Raw genomic sequence first — 13298 nt, 5'->3', positions numbered from 1 at the left:
TATTTCCCCTCTCCCCACAGATGGGAAGTCTACGGTTATGGAATTAACCAGCCAAACTGGGATTAAAGGCTTAGGACATTTTAGGGCCAGCTGAGCAGATTGGATGCAGGGAATATACAATTGACGCTGTTGGGCAGCTTGCGTGTAATTGGACACAGATTTTCAGGGCATGTATGAAACGGAGGGGGAGGGGCATGCTGGCATGGGGGTTTATAGCATATGTGGTCTTGGACAGCCCACAAATAGGGAGGGTGGGAGGAGAGGAGAAAAGGCTTAGATCCGGGGCTCTGGAGGGAAGTGGGTTGGAGGAAGTGGAGAAGGGAGGAAAGGGTAGGGTGTATGGTAGACTGGGTCTGAGGAGGGTGGGACTTCTCAGGATACCCTCAGCACTCTCATAATGTTGGTGTAGCCTGAGCCAGGTCGCCACCCTGTCACCACAATCACCAGGTCCCCAACACAAAGGAAGCCACGGAGCTTTCCTGGGGGAGGGAAAGAGGTTAATAAGTCAGGCCATCTCTGAAATGAGAACCAGCCATCCCCCTTCAACACTTCAAGCCTACCCTGCAGGAAATGAGGAACCTGAAGCAAACTATATGGTGTGTCCCGCAGGTGGCACCACAGGGAATGTGGCCACTTCAGTATATTAAAGCTGCAGGTGTTTGGAACAGAACGTTCTGCCAAGTAGCAGGGCTACCCCTCTGTGATGGTACTGATAGGAAGAGATGTGTACAGTCATGTGCCAGACTGTCACCTCTCAGTTTCAGTAAATCACAAAGGGACAATCTGGGGTCAGAGGAGAGAGGCAAGACCCTTTGAATGGGCATGAGAAGTTGGGCTGGGGGACGCCCGATACAAATGGCAGGGGTAGGTAAGGAGGAAGTTCATGGCTCACCACTTTCTTTCTTTCTTTCTTTTTTTTTTTGGCTCACCACTTTCAATGCCAAATTGCACCCGCCGATCCACATCATCTGCCCAAACAGCCTCTGGATGTTCACGGTAGAGCAAAGGAAAGACTCCTCGGCACAGGTGGATCTGGCGGGCAGCCTGGGCAGAGCGGGTGATGGCAATGACTGCTGCCCGAGGTCGGTAGCGAGACAGAAGCTGAGCTGAGCTGGAAGAGGCAGAGAAAGTCAGCCCAGGACAGTGAAAGGGTGGTGAACGAGGAAACAAGAGTTTGTGTTCTGAGGCTGGGCGCTGTGCCTCACGCCTATAATCTTAGTAATTTGGGAGGCTGATGTATGTGGATAGAGTAAAGTGAGACCCCATCTCTACTAAATATAGAAGAACTAGCCCGGCATTGTGGTAGGAGCCTGTGGTCCCAGCTACTTGGGAGGCGAGGCAGGAGGATCACCTGAGCCCAAGGGTTTGAGGTTGGTGTGAGCTGTGATGCCACGACCCTCTATCCAGGGCACAGAGTGAGACTTTGTCTCAGAAAAAAAAAAACAAAAAGCAGTTTGTGTTCTGGTTCCAAATGTCACGAAAAGCTGTGTGACCCTAGATGAGTCATCACACTTCTCTGAGCCTTAGTTTTGATACCTGTAAAAAATGAGTATAAGAATGCCTGAGCTTGGCGCCTGTAGCTCAAGTGGCTAAGGTGCCAGCCGTATACACTGAGGCTGGTGGTTTGAATCCAGCTCAGGCCCTCTAAATGACAATGACAACTATAATAAACAATAGCCAGGCATTGTGGCGGGTGCCTGTAGTCCCAGCTACTTGGGAGGCTGAGGCAAGAGGATCGCTTAAGCCCAAGAGTTTGAAGTTGCTGTGAGCAGTGACACCATAGCACTCTACCCAGGACAACAACTTGAGGCTCTGTCTCAAAAAAACAAAAAAAAGGCTGTCCACTTCTGCCCTCCTCCGTTGCTGGAGGTTCTGCTCCCCTTTCTTTCCCTTATCTATTTCTTTAGCTTTCAATAAACTGTCCTTTCACTAAAAAAAAAAAAATGCCTGGCTCAGCACCAGTAGCTCAGGGGCTAGGGCGCTGGCTACATACACTGGGGCTGGTGAGTTCAAACCCGATCTGGGCCTGCCAAACAACAATGATGACTACAACAAAAACTAGCCGGGCATTGTGGCAGATGCCTGTAGTCTCAGCTACTTGGGAGGCTGAGGCAAAAGAATCACTTAGGCCCAAGAATCTGAGGTTGCTGTGAGCTGTGACACTACGATACCCTACCAACATAGTGAAACTCTGTCTCAAAAAAAAAAAAAAAAAAAGAGGCTCAGTGCCTGTGGCTCAAGCGGCTAAGGCACCAGCCACATACACCTGAGCTGGTGGGTTGGAATCCAGCCTGGGTCCGCCAAACAACAATGATGGCTGCAACCAAAAAATAGCCAGGTGTTGTAGCGGGTGCCTGTAGTCCCAGCTATTTGGGAGGCAGAGGCAAGAGAATCGCTTGAGCCTAGGAGTTAGTTGGAGGTTGCTGTGAGCTGTGATGCCACGGCACTCTACCCAGTGAGGTTCTGTCTCAAAAAAAAAAAAAAAAAAAGAATGCCTGACTTTGGCTGGGCCCAGTGGATTATAGGCCCACCTATAATCCTAGTACTCTGGAGGCCAAGGTGGGTGTATTGCTTTAGCTCAGGAGTTCAAGACCAGCCTGAGCAAAATCGAGACCCCATCTCTACTAAAAATAGAAAAACTGAGGCAAGAGAATTGCTTGAGCCTGAGTTGGAGGTTACTGTGAGTTATGACACCAGGGTCCTCTACCCAGGGTGACAGCTTGAGACTCAGTCTCAAAAAAAAAAAAAAAAAGAAAGAAAGAAACATAAAACCCTTTTGACAATGTTTATATGGTGCTTAATTTCTTTGTTTTTTTGCTTTTTGTTTTGAGACAGTCTCGTTATGTCACCCTGGGTAGAGTACCATGGCATGACAGCTCACAACAACCTCAAAATCTTGGGCTTAAGCGATTCTCCTGCTTCAGTCTCCCAAGTCCCTGGGACTACAGGTGCCCACCACAATGCCCAACTGTTTTTTTGTTGCAGTTGTCATTGTTGTTTAGCAGGCTTGGGCCGGGTTCAAACCCACCTGCTTTGGTGTATGTGGCCAGTGTCCTAACCACTGAGCTATGGGTGCCAAGCCTTAATTTCTGCATAGTACTAAAAGTCTCCTTTTAATCCCCACAACCAATAAGAAACAAATGATTGACTCACAACAGACATGAGGAAATAGCAGGCTCACAGAACTAAGTTTCAGAGTAAGGCCCGCTGGGTCCTCTGCAACACCTCAGCATACTAAGGCCCTGGGGACTAAGTGGGCTTGCCTTTGAGCTCTAGAAGCCCAAATCACCTCCAAGGTAATATGTGTAGTGATGCTATGGTCCCCTTTCAGCCTCTGGTAGCTCACTGTCTTGGTTCTGCCTCTCCTAGCCTCTGTCCTCATTGATACCTCTCCTCTTGTCCCAGAATGAAACTCTCCATCCTTGATGACCAAACTAAACTCAGGCCTGTGGCCCACCCCAGCCTACCCCTAACCCCTCACCGGCCAGTTGTGGTCAGCACAATGATGGCAGCAGCACAGCACTTGAAGGCGGCCTCTACAGCACCAATAGCAGTGACCTCAGTGGGGTCACGGCTCAGTGGTGCTGCCCGACGTAGCTCCTCAAACAGCTGTTGGTGGTACACTGCAGCCTCTGCCTCCCGGGCAATCTGCAGGAACCAGGCTGTCAGGCTGGGCTTGGGTGCTAGGGTCCCCTGGCCCACTCACCTTTCATTGTGAGCCCTACCGCATGCTGCATCTTTACAGCTTCCACAGGAAAGTGGCCCTTGGCGGTCTCCCCTGACAGCATGATGCAGTCTGCTCCATCCAGCACGGCGTTGGCCACATCACTTGTCTCTGCCCTTGTTGGCCGTGGCTTGGTGATCATACTCTCAAGCATCTGGAGGATACCGTGGACATAAGAGCTGTAGGAGTCACACTTGGCTTGAGGACCCTGCCCAAGCTATTTCTCTGACACCCACACTCTGAGAATGCCCTGAAAACCAGGGTAACAATCACAAACTGTGTGATCCTGGCAGTTCAGTGTTCTCATCTGACAGTAGACATCATAGTATCTCTACCTCACTTGGCTGTCTGAGGATTAAACAGTGGACAGAGAAATGAGCTATAGACCTAAGGTGTAAGTATTAACCCTCAGGTGTCCCTAAAACCCACAGAGTGCCCCCAGAGTGCTCCACACCTGTGTGGCACAGACAACAGGCTTGCCCGCCAAGTTGCAGCGCCCAATCATCATCTTCTGAGCCAGGAAAACCTTCTCCGCTGGGATCTCGATGCCTAGGTCCCCTCGTGCCACCATAATGCCATCACTCACTTCTAGGATTTCATCAAACCTGGGGGTTGGGGGAATCAGGGCTGTGGCAGATGCCAGGGAGAGGCAGACAGGAGAGGAAAGAAGATAGTAATAGGGACTGATGGGGCCAAAGACCCAGCCTCACCTCTTCACACCTTCGTGGTTCTCAATTTTGCTGACGATCTTGATATTCTGTCCTTCCGGCCCCAGAACAGCTCTGACGGCAGCCACATCACTGGCTTTCCTCACAAAAGAGGCAAAGATAATGTCCACGCCGTGCTCCACCCCGAAGCGCAGGTCTCGGACATCCTGTTCTGACAGCCCCGGAAGGTCCAGTTGGACACCCGGCAAATTCACACCCTTCCGGTTGCCCAGGATGCCACCGTTCTCCACTTGTGTCACCAGCCCTTCTGGGCCTGTGGACATGGAAAGAGTCAAATTCGGTCAGGGTTGAGGCCTTGGGCATAGCCATGACCAAAAGAACACCGGCCTTGGACCCGGGGGGATCAGGAGCCATGTCCTATCCAACTCATCTCTCCACCCGCGTTCTGGGCACAGTCCTGAATAGGCGCCAAAAACCTAACGTGGAAGAAATGACTAACCTACAAGTCCATCCCTAACCCAGGTGGGCGCAGGGTCTGTGTGCTGGGGTCTCCAGGGACGGGTGGGAAAGGATGCGTGGTGAAGGGAAGTTGCGGTGGGCCTAAGGGAGAGTGGGGGCGCCAAAGGGAAAAGGATATGCCAGGCGTTTCGCATGGTCAGGACAGGAGGCGAGTCCGCACCGATTTTCTGGACCACTAGAGAGATGAGTCCATCATCAATGTAGATGCGGCCCCCTACGGGCACAACCTGGACGATATTGGGGTAGTCCACCCACACGGTGTTCTCGTCCCCCCGCGTCTGGAAGGCCGGGTCCACGGTCACCAGCACCCGTGAACCCTTGACCAGCTCCACTTCCGAATCCGAGCCCTGGGGCAGAGCCAGAGAGGCGTGAGTTCCGTACGGGGGCCCAAGGCCATCCCCGTCCCCTCCCCAGAAGTACCGGTCCTGCCCCAGACTCATGGCTTCCGCCCCTCCATCGGCCCCGCCCCCGGGCGCCTGTCCCGCCTCGCCCCGCCTCCGCCCCGCCCCCGGCTCTACGGCCTCGCCCCGCCTCTCACTCCTACCAGAGTCCCAGTGCGTATCTCCGGCCCCTTGGTGTCCAGGGCTATAGCCACCGGCCTGTAGCTGAACGCGGAAGTCGCAAAGCTCTCCGCTGCCTCCCGGATGTTGGCGATGGACTGGGCGTGATACTGCGGCGGGATGGAGCGGGCTTTCAGGGACCGAGCCCGCACCGGACACCCAGAAGCCCTGCCCGCCTACCCCGCTCACCCAGTACCTCATGGGAGCCATGGGAGAAGTTGAGTCGCGCGATGTTCATCCCGGCCTTGATCATCTCCTTGAGGCGCTCCACGGAGCTAGACGCCGGCCCTGGACCAGAAACCGCGCTCCGACACCAACCATCACCACCCCCAAACAGGAGTCTCTGTACTCGGCCTTCACTGCCCCGCACAACTCCTGCTTACAGTTCACACACTCCATTCCCTCGTGCTGCCAACACCTGTCCCATGGGTGAGGCACACTGGGGAGCGTCTTGGAAGATGTGTCATCCGCAAGGCCTGAGGTACCTGCGAGCACTGCGTGTGGGGTAACCCAGGGGGCACACTGGATGCGCAGGTTTAGAGTGGAGGACTCGTTGCCCCTAGAGGCTGAGCCTGCCCTGCTTCTGCTCCGCGCGTAGCTCCGCTGAGAGCGGCGGACTAACCTCTCCAGTCCTCGCCAAGGCTAGTCTTTCCTTGTGCACTGCTCCCCTCTTCACTTGCTCAAGGACAAAGATTGTTAGCCATTCTCTGGTCCTCATGTCACCAATGTTTTCCTTTTTCCTGAATTATTCCCATCAGCATGTAAACCTGTCATGTCTTTCCTCATTAAAAAATATTCTTTGGCCGAGTGCGGTTGCTCACCCTGTAATCCCAGCACTCTGGGAGGCTGAGGTGGGAGGATTGCCTGAGCTCAGGAGTTTGAGACAGGCTCAGAGCAAGAGCCGACACACCGGCTCTACTAAACATAGAAAAATTAGGGCGGCGCCTGTGGCTCAGCGGGTAGGGTGCCAGTCCCATATGCCGGAGGTGGCGGGTTCAAACCCAGCCCTGGCCAAAAAAAAAAAAAAAAAAAAAACAGCCAGGCATTGTGGCAGGCACCTGTAGTCTCAGCTACTCAGGAGGCTGAGCAAAGAGAATCACTTGAGCCCAAGAGTTTGAAATTGCTGTGAGCTTTGATGCCACAGCACTCTACCAAAAGTGAAAAGTAAGAACTGTCTCAAAAATAAGAAAAAAGAAAAAAAAAAAAAAAACATAGAAAAATTAGCTGGGCCTAGTGGTGGCGCCTGTAGTCCCAGCTACTTGAAAGGCTGAGGCAAGAGGATCATTTCAAGCCAGGAGTTTGAGGTTGCAGTGAGCTATGACCCCAAGGCACTCTACCCAAGCTAACAAAGTGAGACTCTATCTCAAAAAAAAAAAAAAATTCCTTTAATCCTGGTTTCCCCTCCAACTACATTTAGCCCTATTCTTTGTTCTCCTTTAGAGCAAAGCTCACTGCCAGTTATCTGTAGTTGCTGACTCCAGCACCCCTCCCCCGTTCTTCCTTGAACACACTCCAGTCAGGCATTGGCCCCCATCTGTTCTTGTCAAGGTCACCAAGAAGGTTGTGTCATTGCTCAGTGTAATGTTGAATACTCAGCTCTCACTTACTGGTCCCAACAGCAGCTTGGGACACACATCCCTCCACATACAGCTTCTTCAGTGGCACGGCACTGGCTGACCCCTCTCAGTCTCCCTTCTTTGATCCTCCCTCAACCTGAGATACCCTGTTCTCCATCATTTTTTCTTTTCTTTCTTTCTTTTTTTTTTTTTTTTTGAGACAGAGTCTTACTTTGTCACCCTTGGTAGAGTGCCATGGTGTTACAGCTCACAGCAACCTCAAACTCTTGGGCTCAAGCGATTCTCTCACCTCAGCCTCCCAAGTAGCTGGAACTATAGGTGCCCACCACAGCGCTGGGCTATTTTTTTGTTGCAGTTGTCATTGTTGTTTAGCTGACCTGGGCTGGGGTTGAACCAGCCAGCCTCCGTGCATGTGGCCAGCACCTTAAGCACAGTGCTACTGGCACCGAGCCCAAACTTTGTTTTTTTTCGAGACAAAGTCTTACTGTTGCTCTAGCTAGAGTGCAGTGGTGTGATCATAACTCACCACAACTTTGAACACCTATCTTCAAATTATCCTCAGCCTCTCAACTTGCTGGGACTATAGGTGTGAACCACTGTGCCTGGCTAAATTTCCTATTTTTAGTGGAGATGGCGTCTGAAGTCTCACTTTTGCTCAGGATGGTCTTAAACTCCTGACCTCAAGCAATACTCCCACATTGGCTGTCCAGAGTGCTAGAATTACAGGCATGAACCACTTAGCACTTAGCCTATAATTTTTTTTTCTTTTGAGACAAGGTCTTGCTCTGTTGCTCAGGCTGGAGTGCAGTGGCATCATTATAATTCACTGCATCCTTGAATGCCTGGGCTCAAGCGATCCTCTTGCCTCAGCCTCCCCAGTACCTGGGACTATAGGTACACACCACCACACCTGCCTAGTGTTTTTTTTTTTTTTTTTCCTTATTTTTTGTAGAAAAAACTATGTTTCCTAGGCTGATCTTAAGCTCCTGGCCTCAAGTGATCCCCCCACCTCAGCCTCTCAAAGTGCTGAGATTTCTACTATATTTAGTAAAGATGAAGTCTCACTCTTGCTCAGGCTGGTCTCAATTTCCTGAGCTCAAGCAACCCACATACCTCAGCCTCCCAGAGTACTGGGATTATTGCCACCTGCCACAACACCCATGTAATTTTTCTATTTTTGGTAGGGGGGGTTTTCAATCTTGTTTGGGATGATCTTGAACTCCTGAGCTCAAGTGATCCTCCTGTCCCTTCTCCCAGAGTGCTAGGATTTCAGGCATGAGCCAATGTTCCCAGACAAAAAATTTTTATTGTTGTCATCCTCAGATAGGCCATCATCCCCCAAAGGTGGGGATTTTTGTCTGTTTTTTTTCCCCCAATCTACTCCTAGAGCCCACAACCTTATCTACATGGAGCTCAACAAATATTCATTGAGGCTAAAGAGCAGCGGCTCACGCCTGTAATCCTAGCACTCTGAGAGGCCAAGGTGGGTGGATTGTCCCAGCTCATGGGTTCGAGACCAGCCTGAGCAAGAGCAAGAGCACGAGCCAGTCTCTAAAAATAGCCAAGCATTGTGGCAGGCACCTGTAGTCCCAGCTACTCTGGAGGTTGAGGTAAGAGAATCATTTTAGCCCAAGAGTTTGAGTTTGCTGTGAGCTGTGATGCCACTCCACTCTACTGAGGGTGACAAAGCGAGACTCTGTCACAAAAAAAATATATATATATATATATACACATATACAATATGTATATCTGTTGAATGAATGACCTGATCAAACATGGAGAAGTCTCAATGGAGATAAAAGATAAAAGATGAGGAAGTACATAAAGAAACACCCCAAGGCTCGGTACCTGTAGCTCAAGCAGCTAGGGCGCCAGCCACATACACCAGAGCTAGCGGGTTCTAATCCAGCCTGGGCCCACCAAACAACAATGATGACAACTACAACCAAAAAAAAAAAAAAAAAAAATAGCCAAGCGTTGTAGTCCCAGCTACTTGAGAGGCTGAGGCAAGAGAATCGCTTAAGCCCAAGAGTTGGAGGTTGCTGTGAGCTATGACACCACAGCGCTCTACCCCGGGTGACAGTCTCAAAAAAAAAAGAGAAACACCCAAAACCACTGTGAGTCTAGGGAGACTGGTAGAGCTTACCAATGGTGGCAATGATGCAGGTACTGCGAGCAGCCACAGGCTCAGAGTCAATGTCTAGCAGACAAAGGTGTTCCAGGAAGGTGTCTGCCATGGCAGCTGACAGCTGCTGCTTCTGGAAGAAGGCAGTGCCCAACTCCTGGGTCAGTTGGGCCACACTGGCCCGACGCAGATAGCCCGCTGGCCCTGCAATAGAAGGGGGCTCAGAAGCTGTGTGGCACTGCCTGGCCTGCCTCTCCTCTGTGCTTTCATCAGTTCTCCAAGTTGTCTTGAGCCCTTCTTAGAAGCTGGGCATCATACATGAGTTCTCTTACTAAGTCACAAGGATCCTTTAAAGTAGGTTCTGTTTTTGTTTTGTTTTTGAGACAGAGTCTCACTTGTCACCCTTGGTAGAGTGCTGTGGCAGCATAGCTCACAGCAATCTCAAACTCTTGGGCTTAAGTGATTCTCTTGTCTTAGCCTCCCAAGTAGCTGGGACTATAGGTGCCCACCACAATGCCTGGCTATTTTTAGAGGCGGGGTCTTGTTGAGGCTCAGGCTGGTCTCTAACCTGTGATCTCAAGCAATCCACCTCCTCGGCATCCCAGAGTGCTAGGATTACAGGTGTAAGCCACTGTACTGGCCTAAGCAGGTTCTATTTAATTCTAATTATCTTGATTTTACAGAAAAGGAACAGGGCTGAGACAGACAAAATAAATTGCCCAAGATCATATAGCTTCTACGTAACAGAGATGAGATTCAAATCTAGGGCTTAAGTTCTAGACTACCGAACTTGGATGGTTCTTGCCCTTCAGCTGCTGACCTCCCTCAGCCTCACCCCACCTTCATGTCTAGTTCACAGTGGCCTCATTATACAGGCCCAGAGTCACCCAGTTCCCTCTCCTGATGTTTTTGTTTTCTTCCTTCTAACCCCTGGCAACTGACTGGCTGCCCCATACTCTCCTCTAGTTTCCCCACCACCCTTGATGTTGCTCCATGTGCTTGTAGCTTGACCAAGCCCAGCCCAGGAGATCCCCACTTTCAGCTCACCTTCCATGCCACTGCACGCCTCCCCTCTCTGTGGGTCTGCTCCACACTGCTGGGCTGTCAGAGGCATAAGGCCGGGCTGGGCTGGGGTCAGTTTAGATTGGTGCTGGGCTGACTGGTTAAAATGTCACCAGTGTCTCCCTTTCCATGGGAAGCCCAGTATGCCAGGGGCCAGAGTCCAGGGACCACGGGAATGCCCCGTGGCTCCCATGCTGCAGTCTCCCGTCTGGCCTGCCTACAGCCCCTGGACAAGAGCCCCAGCCCAGGGTCCATAATGTAACACAAGGGAGACTGATGAATGCAGACCCTCCTCTGAACCCTCTCAGCCAGCAGCAGATAGGGATCATTTATACCCTCTACCCCCATTCTTTTTTTCCACCCCCAATTTCCACCTGTGTTTGATAGCCTCTGTTCCCCTTCTTACCTCCTGGAGCCCCAATCAGAATGAACTTTGCTAAGTCTTTTTGGGACTTAGAGACCCCTGACCAAAGCTGCTGGGTTGATATGTTCTCCTGGGTCGACATGCTTTCAAAGTGGGACCAGGGCTGGCAGAACTGTGGAATGGAGGGAGAGTATGACAAAACTGCTCTTCTTATCTAAGGGAACCAGAGAATAGAAAAGGGCACACCCAATAGCCACCCAGTCCCCCAGAGTCCTTCCCCCAGGCATGCTGGCTCTCTCCTTACATCTCCTGGCATTTCTCCTCTCTCTTCCATTTTCAGTCCACTCACATTGGTCATCATCCTGAGTAGATTTTTGTACTTTTTCTTTGTACTTTCCTGAAGTTATCCATAGCAAAACTAGGATGTAGGGGCTTTAGGGTGGTGGACTGGAGCCTGAAGAAAGAGAAAGAGGAGCACTTGACAGTGTGGTGGGTGTGTAGTTCCCCCATCTCCCTACCTCGTTCTCTGTCCTGAGCGAGAAGTACCGCGGGACTTGACCACTCTGTGACCTGGAAGCTGCTTGTTTTCCCCTGAAAGCTTGAGCCCAAGCTGGGCCTCAAGCACTCCCAGGCCCTGATAAAATGTTTAGATTGGCGCTGGAAATGCTGAAGACCAACCATGTGGCTAAGCAAGCACAAGTGAGCCCTTCCCCAGCTAAATTTCTTTTTCTTTTTTCTTTCTTTCTTTTTTTTTTTTGAGATAGAGCTTCAAGCTGTCGCCCTGGGTAGAGTGTCGTGGCATCACAGCTCACAGCAACCTCCAGCTCCTGGGCTCAAGCCATTCTCTTGCCTCAGCCTCCCGAGTAGCTGGGACTACAGGCACCCACCACACCTAGTTATTTTTTGGTTGCAGTTGTCATTGTTATTTGGCGGGCCCAGGCTGGATTTGAACCTGCCAGCTCTGGAGTATGTGGCTGGCGCCTTAGCTGCTTGAGCTACAGGTGCCGAGTCCCCAGCCAAATTTCTTAAACTCTCCTATATACCCCACACCTGAGCCCCTCCTTGTGTACAGGTGTGTATAGGCGGAACATCCTCTATCTTGCTGTCTGCAGGGAGGGTGCGCTGCAGCCCTTTCTGTGGGTGAGTTTCCCTTTGAACTTATCACCCTGGCATTTAGTGCTTCTCTCTTTGGGATCCCAACCAGCCCCATCTCTATGATTTGGGGCATCCTTTGTGGGAACAATCCTGCTACCACTTTTGGGAGGACTATAGCCATAGGTTCAGCCAATACAAAACAGTGGGATTCTCTGGAAGGGCTTTGATAGCATCATCATCCATCATCACTTTGGTTACCATTTGCCCATTTGCCACCATGCGGTCTTCACTGAGCACCTATTCCGTGCCAGATATAGTAGTGAGCAAAAGTGACAGGGCCTTTGCCCTTCTGTGGGATTTACACTATAGTGGGAAAACAGAATATAAACAATTATCAAAAAAGTAATTATATAAGACAGCGCCTGTGGCTCAAGGAGTAGGGTGCCAGCCCCATAAACCAGGGGTGGCGGGTTCAAGCCCTTCCCCAGCTGAAAACTGCAAAAAAAAAAAAAAAAGGAGTTATATAACTACAAACTTTGTGCTACTAAGTAATTGATCAGGGTGCTGGAATGGAGAATCCAGTGATGACAAGAGAGAAGAATGTATTTTAGACAAGGTGGTGGAGAGGGCCTTTTTGGTGATGAGAAGGAACCAGGGAGAACAAACGGGGCATGGGATTTTCTGTGGGGGTGAAAATGATGTATGCCTGAGGAAGGAGAAATAAATCTTACACATCTTAGTGATCCTGAGAAAGCAGCAGGCTGCAGAAGAACTCCTCCTCTAAGGATAAGAGCAAACTTTACACTGAGCTGAAATAACCTTGAAAAGCAAAAGAAGGCTTGGCGCTTGTAGCTCAATCGGCAAAGGTGCCAGCCACATACACCAGAGCTGGCGGGTTTGAATCCAGCTGAAGCCTGCCAGGAGTTGGAGGTTGCTGTGAGCTGTGAAGCCACGGCACTCTACCCAGGATGACAGCTTGAGGCTCTGTCTCAAAGAAAAAAAAAAGACTCTAATAACAATACCCTGGTTTCTAACATCTGTAGCCATAACTATGTAGCTGATATTGAACTGGAGAAAAAAAGGTATAAAAGAGCTTGGAAAAAAACTATTTCTCAGAACTCAGCATTCGATGCCTTGAGGCACCTGAGTTCTTGCAGGCAATTAACGGTTCCTTCCTCTATATTGTTGATGTAAGTGTCTGTCTGTTTTAATTCGCCATTGTCCTGCAACATGCCAAGGTTCTGAGGAAGAAAGAGCTCGATGAGGAAGGAGCCAGGAGGCCATGTACTAGAGCGGAGGGGCTTTGCCCATGGTGGACTTGGGGACCTGGGCAGGACGTTGCAATGTGGTGGGTTTACTCAGGGAGGGACATGATCCAACTGACACTTTAGGTCCCTCTGGTTGGTAGGTAGAGAATAGATAGTAGGTGCAGGGAGACTGGGGCTTGGAGTAATCCATTATGGACTGGAGGGGTGGCAGTGGAGGTGGAGAGAGGAGGTGTTTCTGAGAGGTATTTTGGAGGACAGTAAACAAAGAGGAATGACAGAAGAGCTGGCATGGAGGAAGAGGGAGGTTTCTACCACATGCAGGATGACACTGAGGAC

The 13298-nt window shown here is 50.6% G+C and overlaps 1 protein-coding gene across 3 annotated transcripts; it reads right to left on the bottom strand.

The window, feature by feature from the left end:
- Positions 1-125: 125 nt before the first annotated feature.
- Positions 126-10346, bottom strand: PKLR (pyruvate kinase L/R). Of its 3 annotated transcripts, none has more exons than XM_053605108.1 (11): positions 10221-10346; positions 9195-9377; positions 5668-5759; positions 5456-5581; positions 5072-5258; positions 4435-4705; positions 4179-4329; positions 3726-3878; positions 3482-3648; positions 930-1111; positions 126-479 (listed from the first exon to the last, which is right to left on the bottom strand). In XM_053605108.1, exons 1-11 carry the CDS (start codon positions 10285-10287, stop codon positions 373-375), a joined length of 1686 nt encoding a protein of 561 aa, XP_053461083.1. In that variant the 5' UTR covers positions 10288-10346; the 3' UTR covers positions 126-372. The 3 variants fall into 3 exon arrangements, with proteins under 3 accessions (XP_053461083.1, XP_053461085.1, XP_053461084.1); XM_053605110.1 differs by lacking the exon at positions 10221-10346 and adding an exon at positions 8897-8987 and having other exon boundaries at positions 9195-9329; XM_053605109.1 differs by lacking the exon at positions 3482-3648 and having other exon boundaries at positions 3707-3878.
- Between the last annotated feature and the right edge of the window lie 2952 nt (positions 10347-13298).

This window comes from Nycticebus coucang, chromosome 10, assembly GCF_027406575.1.
Source record: "Nycticebus coucang isolate mNycCou1 chromosome 10, mNycCou1.pri, whole genome shotgun sequence".
Lineage (NCBI taxonomy): Eukaryota > Metazoa > Chordata > Mammalia > Primates > Lorisidae > Nycticebus > Nycticebus coucang.
This window is presented reverse-complemented; position numbering and strand designations above follow the sequence as displayed.